The 13,212-nt window shown below is 42.4% G+C and overlaps 1 protein-coding gene across 6 annotated transcripts in view; it reads left to right on the forward strand.

Annotated features, from left to right (window-relative positions):
- LOC120977320 (glycosyltransferase family 92 protein F13G3.3-like) overlaps positions 1-12,690 on the forward strand; it is an 81,619-nt gene extending 68,929 nt beyond the window's left edge. For 4 of the 6 annotated variants that reach the window (XM_040405220.1, XM_040405218.1, XM_040405219.1 and 1 more), the window contains exons 2-3: positions 11,118-11,269; positions 11,357-12,690. In XM_040405220.1, coding sequence (XP_040261154.1) covers positions 11,163-11,269; positions 11,357-12,551 — 1,302 coding nt within the window. In that variant the 5' untranslated portion in view covers positions 11,118-11,162 and the 3' untranslated portion in view covers positions 12,552-12,690. Of the gene's footprint in view, positions 1-10,906; positions 11,270-11,356 lie in introns of those variants that run through there. The other 2 variants (XM_040405224.1, XM_040405221.1) reach the window with 2 other exon arrangements.
- The last annotated feature ends 522 nt before the right edge of the window (positions 12,691-13,212 follow it).

The raw sequence follows: 13,212 nt of genomic DNA on the forward strand, positions 1-13,212 counted from the left end.
CAAGACTGTTGGAAGACTATTTCAGAACTAAATTAACTAATGCCACCAAAGGCAATGAAACCTATCTTGACCCAGGTATTACTTAAAACTTCACTTTTATTTTTAGTGTACTAAAACCTACATCACAATAGGTAAATGAAAAAGGAGGGGGTAACTTTATTAGTTTTCTACTATTCAAAAAATCCTAAAGTTAAAATTACAGTCTCAACTCACAGGACCGGACTTTATAAATGAGAGGGACCAGGAGAGTGCACTATCTCACACTGGTAGGTAACAGTGTCACCGTCTGCAGGACTGATAATGGCTCGATACTGCTGTCCGTGGCAGTGTAAAGCAGAGGGGACTGAAGTGACGTCAACCCTCTATAACGGGAGAAAGGAGACTCCCATACACACAGCTAATCAGCTAAGAGTAAACTATTAGCCAAAGCTCCACAGTTCCGGCTACACTGTAAACAATATCAAAACTACTTGATGGATTGATAACTGTGCTAGTGTGCTAGTCCATTCGGACAGTCACAGTTCAAACACTATGAGGAAAGAGACCGCACATTAAAACAGAAAGAAACTGCCCCCTGTACACTAAAAATAAAAGTGAAGTTTTAAGTAATACCTGGGTCAAGATAGGTTTCATTGCCTTTGGTGGCATTAGTTAATTTAGTTATTAAATACCTTACCCAGGTTCTGTCCTAAATTTATTTCTTATAAGACTATTTCAGGGGACTACCTCTTGAAGCTCATCAAGAGAATGCCAAGAGTGTGCAAAGCAGTAATCAAAGCAAAAGGTGGCTACTTTGAAGAACCTACAATATGACATATTTTCAGTTGTTTGACACTTGTTTGTTATGTATATAATTCCACATGTGTTAATTCATAGTTTTGATGCCTTCATAGTCATGAAAATAAAGAAAACTCTTTGAATGAGAAGGTGTGTCCAAACTTTTGGTCTGTACTGTACGTTCACCCGATTGTGGGTGGGTGAAATGTTTACCCTTGATTACGCTGGAACAGTGTACACAATTCAAACAGGGAAAAGTTGCCATTTTGGGGGTAGCCAATACTCTCTGTATAGGTCCAGTTCTATTGCTGCCAATATCTGCCCGCACTATCCTGTCACGTATGTTGCTAGCTCTACACATCATGGGTGGTTGTCTAAATTTCCCCACTTGTGGGTAGGATTTTGATATCACATGCCAGTCTTTGTTTATTATCCCTCTCAATCTCTGGGTCCATGGATGATACTTGACTACAAGTGGAATCCGTGGTTGTTTCAAAGGTTTATCCTGCTGTATTTCCTCAACTCTGTTCCTTTGTTCCTGTAGTAAATGATCAGATGAAATGCTGAATGTAAAAATAAATTCCCCATTAAAATTGTCCTGTCTGACCCAGGAAGAAGTACACCGGCGTCTTAAAAAGATTAAAATAGACAAATCGCCAGGACCAGATGGCATACACCCCCGTATCCTAAGGGAATTAAGTAATGTCATTGCCAGACCCTTATTTCTAATACTGACAGGGAGTGTTCTACAGGATTGGAGCATAGCAAATGTGGTGCCATTATTCAAAAAGGGTCCAAAAAAAGAGCCTGGAAACTATAGGCCGGTAAGTTTAACATCTGTTGTGGGAAAACTGTTTGAAGGTTTTCTAAGAGATGCTATCTTAGAGCATCTCAACGGAAATAAGCAAATAACGCCATATCAGCATGGCTTCATGAGGGATAGGTCATGTCATACTAATTTAATCAGTTTCTATGAGGAGGTAAGTTCTAGACTTGACAGCAGCGAATCAATGGATGTCGTATATCTGGACTTCTCCAAAGCATTTGACACTGTACCACATAAAAGGTTAGTATATAAAATGAGAAAATATCTGTATGTGGGTAAGTAACTGGTGGAGTGATAGAAAACAGACGGTGGTTATTAACGGTACACACTCAGATTGGGTCACTGTCACTAGTGGAGTACCTCAGGGGTCAGTATTGGGCCCTATTCTCTTCAATATATTTATTAATGATCTTGTAGAAGGCTTGCATAGTAAAGTATCAATTTTCGCAGATGACACTAAACTGTGTAAAGTAATTAACACTGAAGAGGACAGTATACTGTATATATATACACTACAGGGGACAGTATACTGTATATATATATATACTACAGAGGGCAGTATACTGCTACAGATGGATCTGGATAGATTGGAGGCTTGGGCAGAGAAGTGGCAGATGAGGTTTAACACTGACAAATGTAAAGTTATGCACATGGGAAGGAATAATGCAAGTCACCCGTACATACTAAATGGTAAAACACTCGGTAACACTGACATGGAAAAGGATCTAGGAATTTTAATAAACAGCAAACTAAGGTGCAAAAACCAGTGTCAGGCAGCTGCTGCCAAGGCCAATAAGATAATGGGTTGCATCAAAAGGGGCATAGATGCCCGTGATAAGAACATAGTCCTACAACTTTACACATCACTGGTCAGACCACACATGGAGTACTGTGTGCAGTTCTGGGCTCCTGTGAACAAGGCAGACATAGCAGAGCTGGAGAGGGTCCAGAGGAGGGCAACTAAAGTAATAACTGGAATGGGGCAACTACAGTACCCTGAAAGATTATCAAAATTAGGGTTATTCACTTTAGAAAAAAGACGACTGAGGGGAGATCTAATTACCATGTATAAATATATCAGGGGGCAGTACAGAGATCTCTCCCATCATCTATTTATCCCCAGGACTGTGACTGTGACGAGGGGACATCCTCTGCGTCTGGAGGAAAGAAGGTTTGTACACAAACATAGAAGAGGATTCTTTACGGTAAGAGCAGTGAGACTATGGAGCTCTCTGCCTGAGGAGGTGGTGATGGTGAGTACAATAAAGGAATTCAAGAGGGGCCTGGATGTATTTCTGGAGTGTAATAATATTACAGGCTATAGCTACTAAAGAGGGGTCGTTGATCCAGGGAGTTATTCTGATGCCTGATTGGAGTCGGGAAGGAATTTTTTATTCCCCTAAAGTGGGGAAAATTGGCTTCTACCTCACAGTTTTTTTTTTTGCCTTCCTCTGGATCAACTTGCAGGATGACAGGCCGAACTGGACGGACAGATGGCTTTTTTCGGCCTTATGTACTATGTTACTATGTAACACTACACATTCTATTCCAAATCGAAACATCAAGAAAAATATATCAAATTTGTGTTATTCCTCTAAAAAAAAAAGAAGAAATAGCAGTGTTTGTATTCTTCTTTACAAACTCAAACATTCACTATATAAACTGGAAAATGTTTGAAGATTTTGCTTTTCTTTGAATCACGTCACTAATATTCAGTTGTATAACCGTTGTTTCTGAGAACTGCTGGACGTCTGTGTTGCTCGGAGTCAACCAACTTCTGCCCCTGTGAACAGGTATTCCAGCCCAGGATGATTGGACTACATTCCACAGTTCTTCTCTATTTCTTGGTTTTGCCTCAGAAACTGCATTTTTTATGTCACCCCACAAGTTTTCTATTGGATTAAGATCCGGGGATCGGGCCGGCCGCTCCATAACGTCAATCTTGTTGGTCTGGAACCAAGATGTTGCCCATTTACTGGTGTGTTTGGGGTCATTGTCTTGTTGGAACACCCATTTCAAGGGCTTTTCCTCTTCAGCATAAGGCAGCATGACCACTTCAAGTATTCTGATCTAGTCAAACTGATCCATAATCCCTGGTCTGCGATAAATAGGCCCAACACCGTAGTATGAGAAACATCCCCATATCATGATGCTTGCGCCACCATGCTTCACTGTCTTCACAGTGTACTGTGGCTGGAATTCAGTGTTTGGGGGTCGTCTGACAAACTGTCTCCGGCCACTAGACCCAAAAAGAGCAATCTTACTTTCATCAGTCCACAGAATGTCTCTTTAGGCCGTCAATGTGCTCTTTGGCAAATTGTTTGGCTTCACATAGGAGTCTTCTAATTGTAACAGGACTCACAGGTAACTTTACACCTTCTTTAATCTTCCTAGAGCTGATTGTAGCCATTTTGGCTATTCTTCTATCCATTCGAATGGTAGTTTTTTCGCTTTCTTCCACAGAGAATCAGCAGCATGCATGTCATGACTGTTGGGTCTCTCAATGAACCCAAAAAACTCATTATTATCAAAGCTGAATATTTTTGGAAGTAGTTTTTAGTTTGTTTTTAGTTTTAGCTATTTTAGGGGGATATCTGTGTGTGCAGGTGACTATTACTGTGCAGAATTATTAGGCAACTTAACAAAAAACAAATATATACCCATTTCAATTATTTATTTTTACCAGTGAAACCAATATAACATCTCAACATTCACAAATATACATTTCTGAAATTCAAAAACAAAACAAAAACAAATCAGTGACCAATATAGCCACCTTTCTTTGCAAGGACACTCAAAAGCCTGCCATCTATGGATTCTGTCAGTGTTTTGATCTGTTCACCATCAACATTGCGTGCAGCAGCAACCACAGCCTCCCAGACACTGTTCAGAGAGGTGTACTGTTTTCCCTCCTTGTAAATCTCACATTTGATGATGGACCACAGGTTCTCAATGGGGTTCAGATCAGGTGAACAAGGAGGCCATGTCATTAGATTTTCTTCTTTTATACCTTTTCTTGCCAGCCACGCTGTGGAGTACTTGGACGCGTGTGATGGAGCATTGTCCTGCATGAAAATCATGTTTTTCTTGAAGGATGCAGACTTCTTCCTGTACCACTGCTTGAAGAAGGTGTCTTCCAGAAACTGGCAGTAGGACTGGGAATTGAGCTTGACTCCATCCTCAACCCGAAAAGGCCCCACAAGCTCATCTTTGATGATACCAGCCCAAACCAGTACTCCACCTCCACCTTGCTGGCGTCCGAGTCGGACTGGAGCTCTCTGCCCTTTACCAATCCAGCCACGGGCCCATCCATCTGGCCCATCAAGACTCACTCTCATTTCATCAGTCCATAAAACCTTAGAAAAATCAGTCTTGAGATATTTCTTGGCCCAGTCTTGACGTTTCAGCTTGTGTGTCTTGTTCAGTGGTGGTCGTCTTTCAGCCTTTCTTACCTTGGCCATGTCTCTGAGTATTGCACACCTTGTGCTTTTGGGCACTCCAGTGATGTTGCAGCTCTGAAATATGGCCAAACTGGTGGCAAGTGGCATCTTGGCAGCTGCACGCTTGACTTTTCTCAGTTCATGGGCAGTTATTTTGCGCCTTGGTTTTTCCACACGCTTCTTGCGACCCTGTTGACTATTTTGAATGAAACGCTTGATTGTTCGATGATCACGCTTCAGAAGCTTTGCAATTTTAAGAGTGCTGCATCCCTCTGCAAGATATCTCACTATTTTTGACTTTTCTGATCCTGTCAAGTCCTTCTTTTGACCCATTTTGCCAAAGGAAAGGAAGTTGCCTAATAATTATGCACACCTAATATAGGGTGTTGATGTCATTAGACCACACCCCTTCTCATTACAGAGATGCACATCACCTAATATGCTTAATTGGTAGTAGGCTTTCGAGCCTATACAGCTTGGAGTAAGACAACATGCATAAAGAGGATGATGTGGTCAAAATACTCATTTGCCTAATAATTCTGCACGCAATGTACATTTGAGTTGATTAATTGAATGAATCTTGCAGTGAGACGACAACACTATTAGCCAAAAGGTCTTATTTAATTGCTTATTTATTTGGAGTACTCCAGCTGTATGGGTTTGTGCGTGAGCTCCGCACTTTATTTATATCTATACACACATGTATGCTGAAATGTGGACACTAAACCAAGTTTTATCTAATTTTTAGTGAGTTAATAAATTTGTTTATGCAAAAATACTGTGAGCCAGCCTAAATTATTATTAAGGATTATGATAACCTGCTGGTTGAACTCAATATGTAATAAAAGGAAATCATATATAATTATAGGATATTTCAACATGCCTGATTGGACCTGCAGTATAGGTATTTGGCAGGCTGTTCTGGCAAAGGAACAGCCTACGAGATTTCACCGCATCTGGCCTAACTGGATAGTGCACTCACCGTCAAAACACACTGACTATAACCTACTGACAGTTTACGGCATGAGCGTCGGGTTTGGCCAAACAAAAATCTGACATTCGTGGCATATCCTAGCAATATGTGACAAATGGGCCCAGGTATAATGGTTCTTCTCCAGGGTTTTTGGAGGCTGATGTTTTAGGTGAACTTGCATGTTTTAAAGACTATGTACACCTTTGGAGGCAATTTTTATGATTGCCTATTATTCATTTTGGGCTAAAAATAATTTTTTTCAGTTGGTCTTTATTAAAAAATATTGAGCCCCTCTGTCACAAAGGGTTAACTGTTTTTCTAGCTGTGTGAATCGTACTTTCACTTTGTGCTGGTCATCTAATAAATCTTCTCTCTAAATTGCTAAGAGGTCAAAAACACTGGCAGACGAAGCAGATGATCGTCGGGAGGGAAGTGTTCCTTCCCGGCAATTGTCTGCTCGCTAGCGGAGGTGACCGCTGCTATTACAAGCAGCAATCTCCTCCTCAGTATGGGGATGAGCGATGGCTAATGCCATCGCTCTTCCCCATACTGACTCATTATTTACCGGCAGGAGGTCGCTGATTGCACAGCACGATCTGCTGACGGCAAATGATTATTTTTAAACATGTTGAAAGACTCCAATTACCAGATGAACAAGCGTTTGCTCATTCATCAGGCAATCGGCGGCAGTATTACACTGCCAGATCATCGCTAACGAGCATTCATACGAAGTCAGTTTTGGTACTGGCTTCCGAGTCCTATTTTAAAATGTTTTTAAATACGCAGATAGGAATACCAAAGTCATTCATCGAAGTCTCGCGCAACTTCGGCCGGGACAAAGTTTTGCAACACGGAGCCCATACATTTTAATGCTGTATGGAAACAGCATGACAAACAACGTTTTTTTAACAAATCGACTTCGTATCTATGATCCGAAGCTTGATTCGCTCAAGTCTATTTATAATGTCATTCGTCTGTTAAAGCCATACCTTTTTTCCATTTGATTATGGCACATGGGGCATTTATGTCTTTTTTTTTTTTTGTTTTGATTATTTTTTATACCCGTGAAAATATAAAAAAATAAAAACATTGTCTGTTTTTAATTTTTTTACTAGCACAAAGTGCAACTAAAACACAATTTTTACATTATGTCCCCTTTCCAAGACAATTGTTTTCATATAAAGAATGTATGGTGGCTTTTCTTAAATAATTGTTTTTATTTTGTAGTTTTTTTTATGTTTTTATTTTTATTTTACATTTTGGGGAGATTTATTATCTCCCTTGCAAAAGTTGCTTTAAGTCTACGGCAGAGCTGTTGTAGATTTCTGTTTAGGAGCATGGACTGCAGGAGGATGAGCCTAATTTATGACGATGCCTGCGACTCGTCAAAAGTGTTGGGCATCCTCCAGCAGTGCAAGGGATATCAAGACTGGCACAGAAAGCACCTGTCTTGATAAATCTCCACCGTTGTGCCCCCACTGCCATTTTAACATTCCAATTTTTTAATTGCTGATACCTCCTGTAACTGGGACTGACATATTAGTTCCAGTTACAAGGGGAATGGAGCCCCAATGGCGTTACAATGTTGTAAAGCCTCACTGCAAAGCTGATCTGGGTCTGCTAAGACCCAGCAGTTCGTGCATACATCCGAGCCCTGGCGATCACAAGATTGGTAGGACCAGAGTAGGAAGCAGCTGCATTACTGCTTTTTAATCTGTATATACAGGGCTGATTGAGTGGCAACTACAGTAAAAAAAAAAAGAACCTGTCTTCTCTCTGGAGAACCTAGCTGTCACTGACAATGGACACCCGATCTCGCATGATTAGCATGCAGCTGTGATCTCTGCAAGGACGTTCAAGAACATCCTTGCAAAGATAATCATGGACTGCCCTGACGTCTATAGTCAACAGGTGGTCCGGAAGCAGTTAAAGAACAATCACTGATCTGGTCAACCAATCCCTTCCAGCAAATGATCTTCCTGATGATAGTATTTATATCCTCAATAAGGGTAGCTTGAGAAGACGCCAGTAACTGCAGGCCAGTTAGTTTGACATCTCTAGTAGTAAAAATAGTGTAAACTATCCTGAAAATGAGGACCACCTAACAACCAACAACTTGTTGGACCCAAAACAGCATGGTTTCATTGAAGGCAGATCTTCTCTATCAAACCTTATTGGACTAATTTCACTATGTAAAGTGTTGGATGAAGGCGGTACCGTGGACATCACTTATCTGGATTTCAGCAAAGCCTTTAAAACAGTGCTGATAAAGAGCTGATTTATTAGCTGAACATTAATGAAAATTGGACTTAATCCCTGGAAAGTTCAGTGGATTATGGAAACTGGTTTTAAAGTGATGGATCCATCCCAGACATTGATGGCATATCTCTAGGACATGCCATCAATGTCAGATAGAAGTGAGTCCCAAAGGTGGGACCAGAACTCATCTCCAAAACAGGGTCCCCGAAGTGAAGGAGAACGCAACTCTCATGCACAGAGTGCTCTCCATTCACTGCGCTCTGCTATTTTGTGAAGCACCATAGCTGTGAAAGAAGAGTGTCCATCGCATGCCCGGCCTCCTCTCCATTCACTGCTATAGAATTCCTGGCAAAAGCCGAGCCAGCTGTTGGCTATTTTCAGAACTCCTATAGCGACACACAGAGAGGGGCCGCGCTTGCGCTGTGCTGTCCTTCACTTTTGGGGGTGCCAGTACTGGAAATAGGAGCAGGTTCTAGAGGTGGGACTCGCACCTAACTGACATTGATGGCATGTCCTAGCAATATGCCATCAGTGTCTGAGATGGGAATAAACTTTTAACAGCTTGATAGTTCCGTGGATTTGTAGTTGGCTCAAGGATACATATCAGAGATTTGTGGTCAATGTGTCACGACCTATGGTGTGCACTGTGACATTTTCCCTTCACTTGTGGTTGCCTGCGGCAACGTGTTGTTTGTGTGCATGTGGTGGCAGTGTCTCGGCCTTCTGGCTGATTCCCAGGACATGGTTGCCACGCATGCCGTTGCCGGCGGTAACAGGTGGAGTGTGATGTTTATGGGTGTTTTTCCCTTTAAGTGGTTTCCGTTCCTTGCCTGGTGTAGGAAGGGTTAACTCCCTTCTTTGGGTGTGAACACTGGGTGTGTCTGTGTGGGTGTGGCTACTTGGGCTATTTAGCCTCTGCTGGATGCCTGTAGCTGAGGGGTACTTCAGCCATGCCTTGCTGGAGTCATCCTCCTGCTCTTATATACCATCTGTCCAGTGAGGGCCACCCTTGTGGTCATAAACTATATGTCTGATGTTAGAAGATGTCTTTATGGTCTATCTGTTTATTGCAGCTATGGATGTCCTGGTTACCTGTGTGATATGTGTTGTGTGCTGTGTCCTTTAGTGTTATGTGGACATCAGTAGTCATGCACGGGTTCCAGTCAGCGTGTCTGTGGCAGGTAGGTTTGAAACTGCTTTAGTTCACCTGCCATATCCATATGTTGTATTTGTTCCCCTTTCCTTGCAGCTTGGCCAGTGAGACTCCTGTTCGTCCGCATCTAGGAGGAACAGGTCGTCTTACCCTGCTCCTAGTCCAGGGCTACCCTGAGGGCTAGTAGGGACCCTAGGTTCCGGAGTATGAGCCCTCCTACCATCAGGGTTGGCTCATACAGCTAGGAGTCAGGGTCAGAATTAGGGATGTGATAGGAGGTGACCAGCTTCCTGATTCCTGTCCTGGCCTAGCAGCGACCATTATCTTCTGTCATCGCATGGCTGAGGATTTCCCCCATCCTCAGTCGTGACACAATGGTGCGCATTCTGGAGAGATGATAGTTGCATGTGGTGTACCACAAGGGTCTGTTCTTTTTAATATGTGACATAGGAGAAGGTTTGGTACCAGGTAAGATTTCTCTGTTTGCTGATGACACAAAAGTGTGTTGACATTACAGGAAGTACGCATAGGTGCATGTCCCACCTTCAGGGGCGGACTGGGAACTAAAAGTGGCCCCATGTTGCAGGTATGTTCAAATTGACAGAAGATGGGGCAGCATAATTAGCCAGGGACAACAGAAGTAGGCAGAGCAATATACTGCCCCAGCTGAACCAAATACCACAGTGCAGCACAACATACTGCCACCTGCACCACAGTATTCAACTGTATTGCTGTCCTGTGGATGTTGATACAGTAGAATTTAGGAGGGCACCTGTGGCTTCTGGACAGGTACGTAAGAGATAATCGTATCATTATGTACCTGGCTGGCGGCCATGTGAAGGGCTTGGGTGGCCCTCCTAGGCATCGGCCCAATGGGAAATTTCCCTGTAGGGTCTATGGCCAATCCGCCCATGCCCACCTTTGAAACCTATATCCACAATGTGGTCCCTGAAAGAGAAGGAAAGCACAAGAGCAGCCCCCGTCCATTCACCTATATGAGAGTTCTGAAAATAGGCTGACACTGGCCCGACTATTTCTGGTAGACCAATAATGGTGAATGGAGGTGGCCGTGCATGCTAGGTGCTCCTTCCATTCATCGCTATGGAACTTCTGAAAATAACCAAGCGAGCTCGGTCAGCTATTTTCGGAACTCGCATATGAGTGAATGGAGAGCACGCTGGGCATGCTCACCTTCACTTCAAGGGCCTCATTTTGGGAAAAGGAGAGAGGTGGGACCTGCACCTGCTTGACATTGATGGCCTATCCTAGCGATAAGCCATCAATGTCTGAGACAGACCAACCCTGGAGAGACTATAGAAGAAAACAAGAAAGACTATAAGAATTTAATTTATATAACCTTAAGGAAAGAAGGGAAAAGGCGACATAAAGCAATGTCAGACAATATTATTTTACTGAAAGACCAGTATTTTCTTGGCACAAACTTCTAGCAGATTTATTTGTAAAAACTGTATGGAATGGAAGTAATATAAGGACAGATTGAATGGACCACTTGGTCTTTGTCTGCAGTCATGTTTCTATGATTCTATGTGTCAACAATTCTTTTTCTAACCCGACCAGGCCGAGGCCAAGCTACACTGTGATTAGGTGAACAACTTCTCCAGTTTTCTTTCCAATAGTTTTTCACACTCACCGCTCTCCCATATTAAAAGTGTACACTTTTGTTTGCAGATATCCACCGTTCTTATTATTTTTGGGCATTCGTCCACAGTCACTATGAAGCTGTGTTTTGCGATCTTGATACTGAACATCATTTTCCTAATTTCTTATTTTAACGCTTTAACTAATGAAAGAGCCAGACGAAAAGGCCCGGACATTTCCAGGTATACAATCATCCATGTAGAAAACAATAAAACAATGTAATTTCCAATTACTGCTTAAGATAACAATAAAACCTTTGTCATTTCCAGGGACACGATCACCCCTCTAGAGAACAATAAAACCTTTGTCATTTCCAGGGACACGATCACCCCTCTAGAGAACAATAAAACCTTCATCATAGCAGCTTATTATGATGGCAGAGAGTCCAGCCAAGTGCGTGTGTTGACCATTATCAAGAAAGAAGATGTGAAGGAGCTATATTGTTGGTTTTACTGTATGAATGACCCTGGATATGTTTCCGTAAAAGCAACCATAGAGATCTACTACCATTGGTTTGGGTTTTCTTATGGTCCAGCAGATGTGGTCTGCCCTGAACCTCTGAACTGCTCTTCTCAACATATCTCCATCCATTGGTCCAACATAAGAAACACAAATAATGTTCCTGTGTTTGAGATAAAGAACCGCAATCCCCAGCCTATCTCTGCAAACTTCACAGTGTGTATCTCTACCATGTTCGGAAACCAGGACAATATATTGCAGTTTATCCAGGCCATAGAGATGTATCGTCTTCTAGGAGCCCAGAAGGTGGTCATCTACAAGAATGGCTGCAGTAAGGCCATGGGACGAGTGCTTGATTACTATGTCTCAGAAGGATTTCTAGAGATTGTACCTTGGCCAATAGACACATTTTTAAGAACATCTGCTGACTGGCATCAAAGTATGAACCCTAAAAGCCAAATTGGTTATTACGGGCAGCTCTCAGCACTGAATGATTGTATGTACAGAAACATGTACAAAAGTCGATATGTCACCCTCAATGATGTGGACGAAATCATTCTGCCGAGACATAGCACAACATGGGATGAAATGATGAAAGCCCTAGAGAAAGCCTATCCAGATACAGCTGTATACCAGGTAAAAAACTACATATATCCAAAGAAAATCACTGCTCCTAATTTTCAGACGGCTTTCCCCAAAAATGTACCAGGAATCAACATTCTTCAGCTGATATACTATGAGCCAGGAATTCCAAATGGCTCCAACAACCGTAAGATGATAGTCAACCCACGAGAAGTCATTCAGGTGTCAGTTCACGTTGTATTAAGAGCTTATAAGAAAAGTGTTTATGTTCCCGATAATATCGTAAGCCTTCACCACGGCCGGTCACCAATGCAGCCAGATCTCCCACAGACATCTCTCATAAGAGACACGACCATATGGAAATACAGTTCTTCTCTTATTACAAATGTTAACAAGGTTTTGAGACAACTGAACTATCACTGAAATCCAGGTTCTCCATACTGTATGTAGATACTCACCTGTCAGGAGATAAATATAGACAAAAATCAAGAATTCATACGATCGTTGTAAAGAGTTAAAGGAACACTAAGCACTTTCTGTGAGTTCCTGAAACAAGCAGTCGAATAGAAATCTTTGTGTAGAACAAAAGGATTAATCTCCCGATGATCTCCTCCATCTTCAGCTGGAGACGGACCAAGCCGAATAGGATTGGCTTAGGCTATTTTCACACTTGATCCGGCGGGCAGTTCCACCGATCTGCATGAGACTGAAAGCATTTGTGAGATGCATCCGTATGCGGATCCGTCCCACAAATGCATTGCAAGAACGGATCCGTCTCTGCGCTTGTCATGCAGACATTTTTACTGGTACAGACCGGAAGGACGGATCCGGCATTCCGGTATTTTGAATGCTGGATCTGGCACTAATACATTCCTACGGGGGAAAATGCCGGATCCGGCATTTCGGCAAGTCTTCAGTTTTTTGTCGCCGGAGATAAAACCGTAGCATGCTACGGTTTTATCTTTTGACTGATCAGTCAAAACGACTGAACTGAAGACGTCCTGAACGGATTACTCTCCATTCAGAATGCATAGGGATATGCCTGATCAGTTCTTTTCCGGTATAGAGCCCCTGTGACGGAACT

This window comes from Bufo bufo, chromosome 8 (genome assembly GCF_905171765.1).
Source record: "Bufo bufo chromosome 8, aBufBuf1.1, whole genome shotgun sequence".
Taxonomy (NCBI): domain Eukaryota; kingdom Metazoa; phylum Chordata; class Amphibia; order Anura; family Bufonidae; genus Bufo; species Bufo bufo.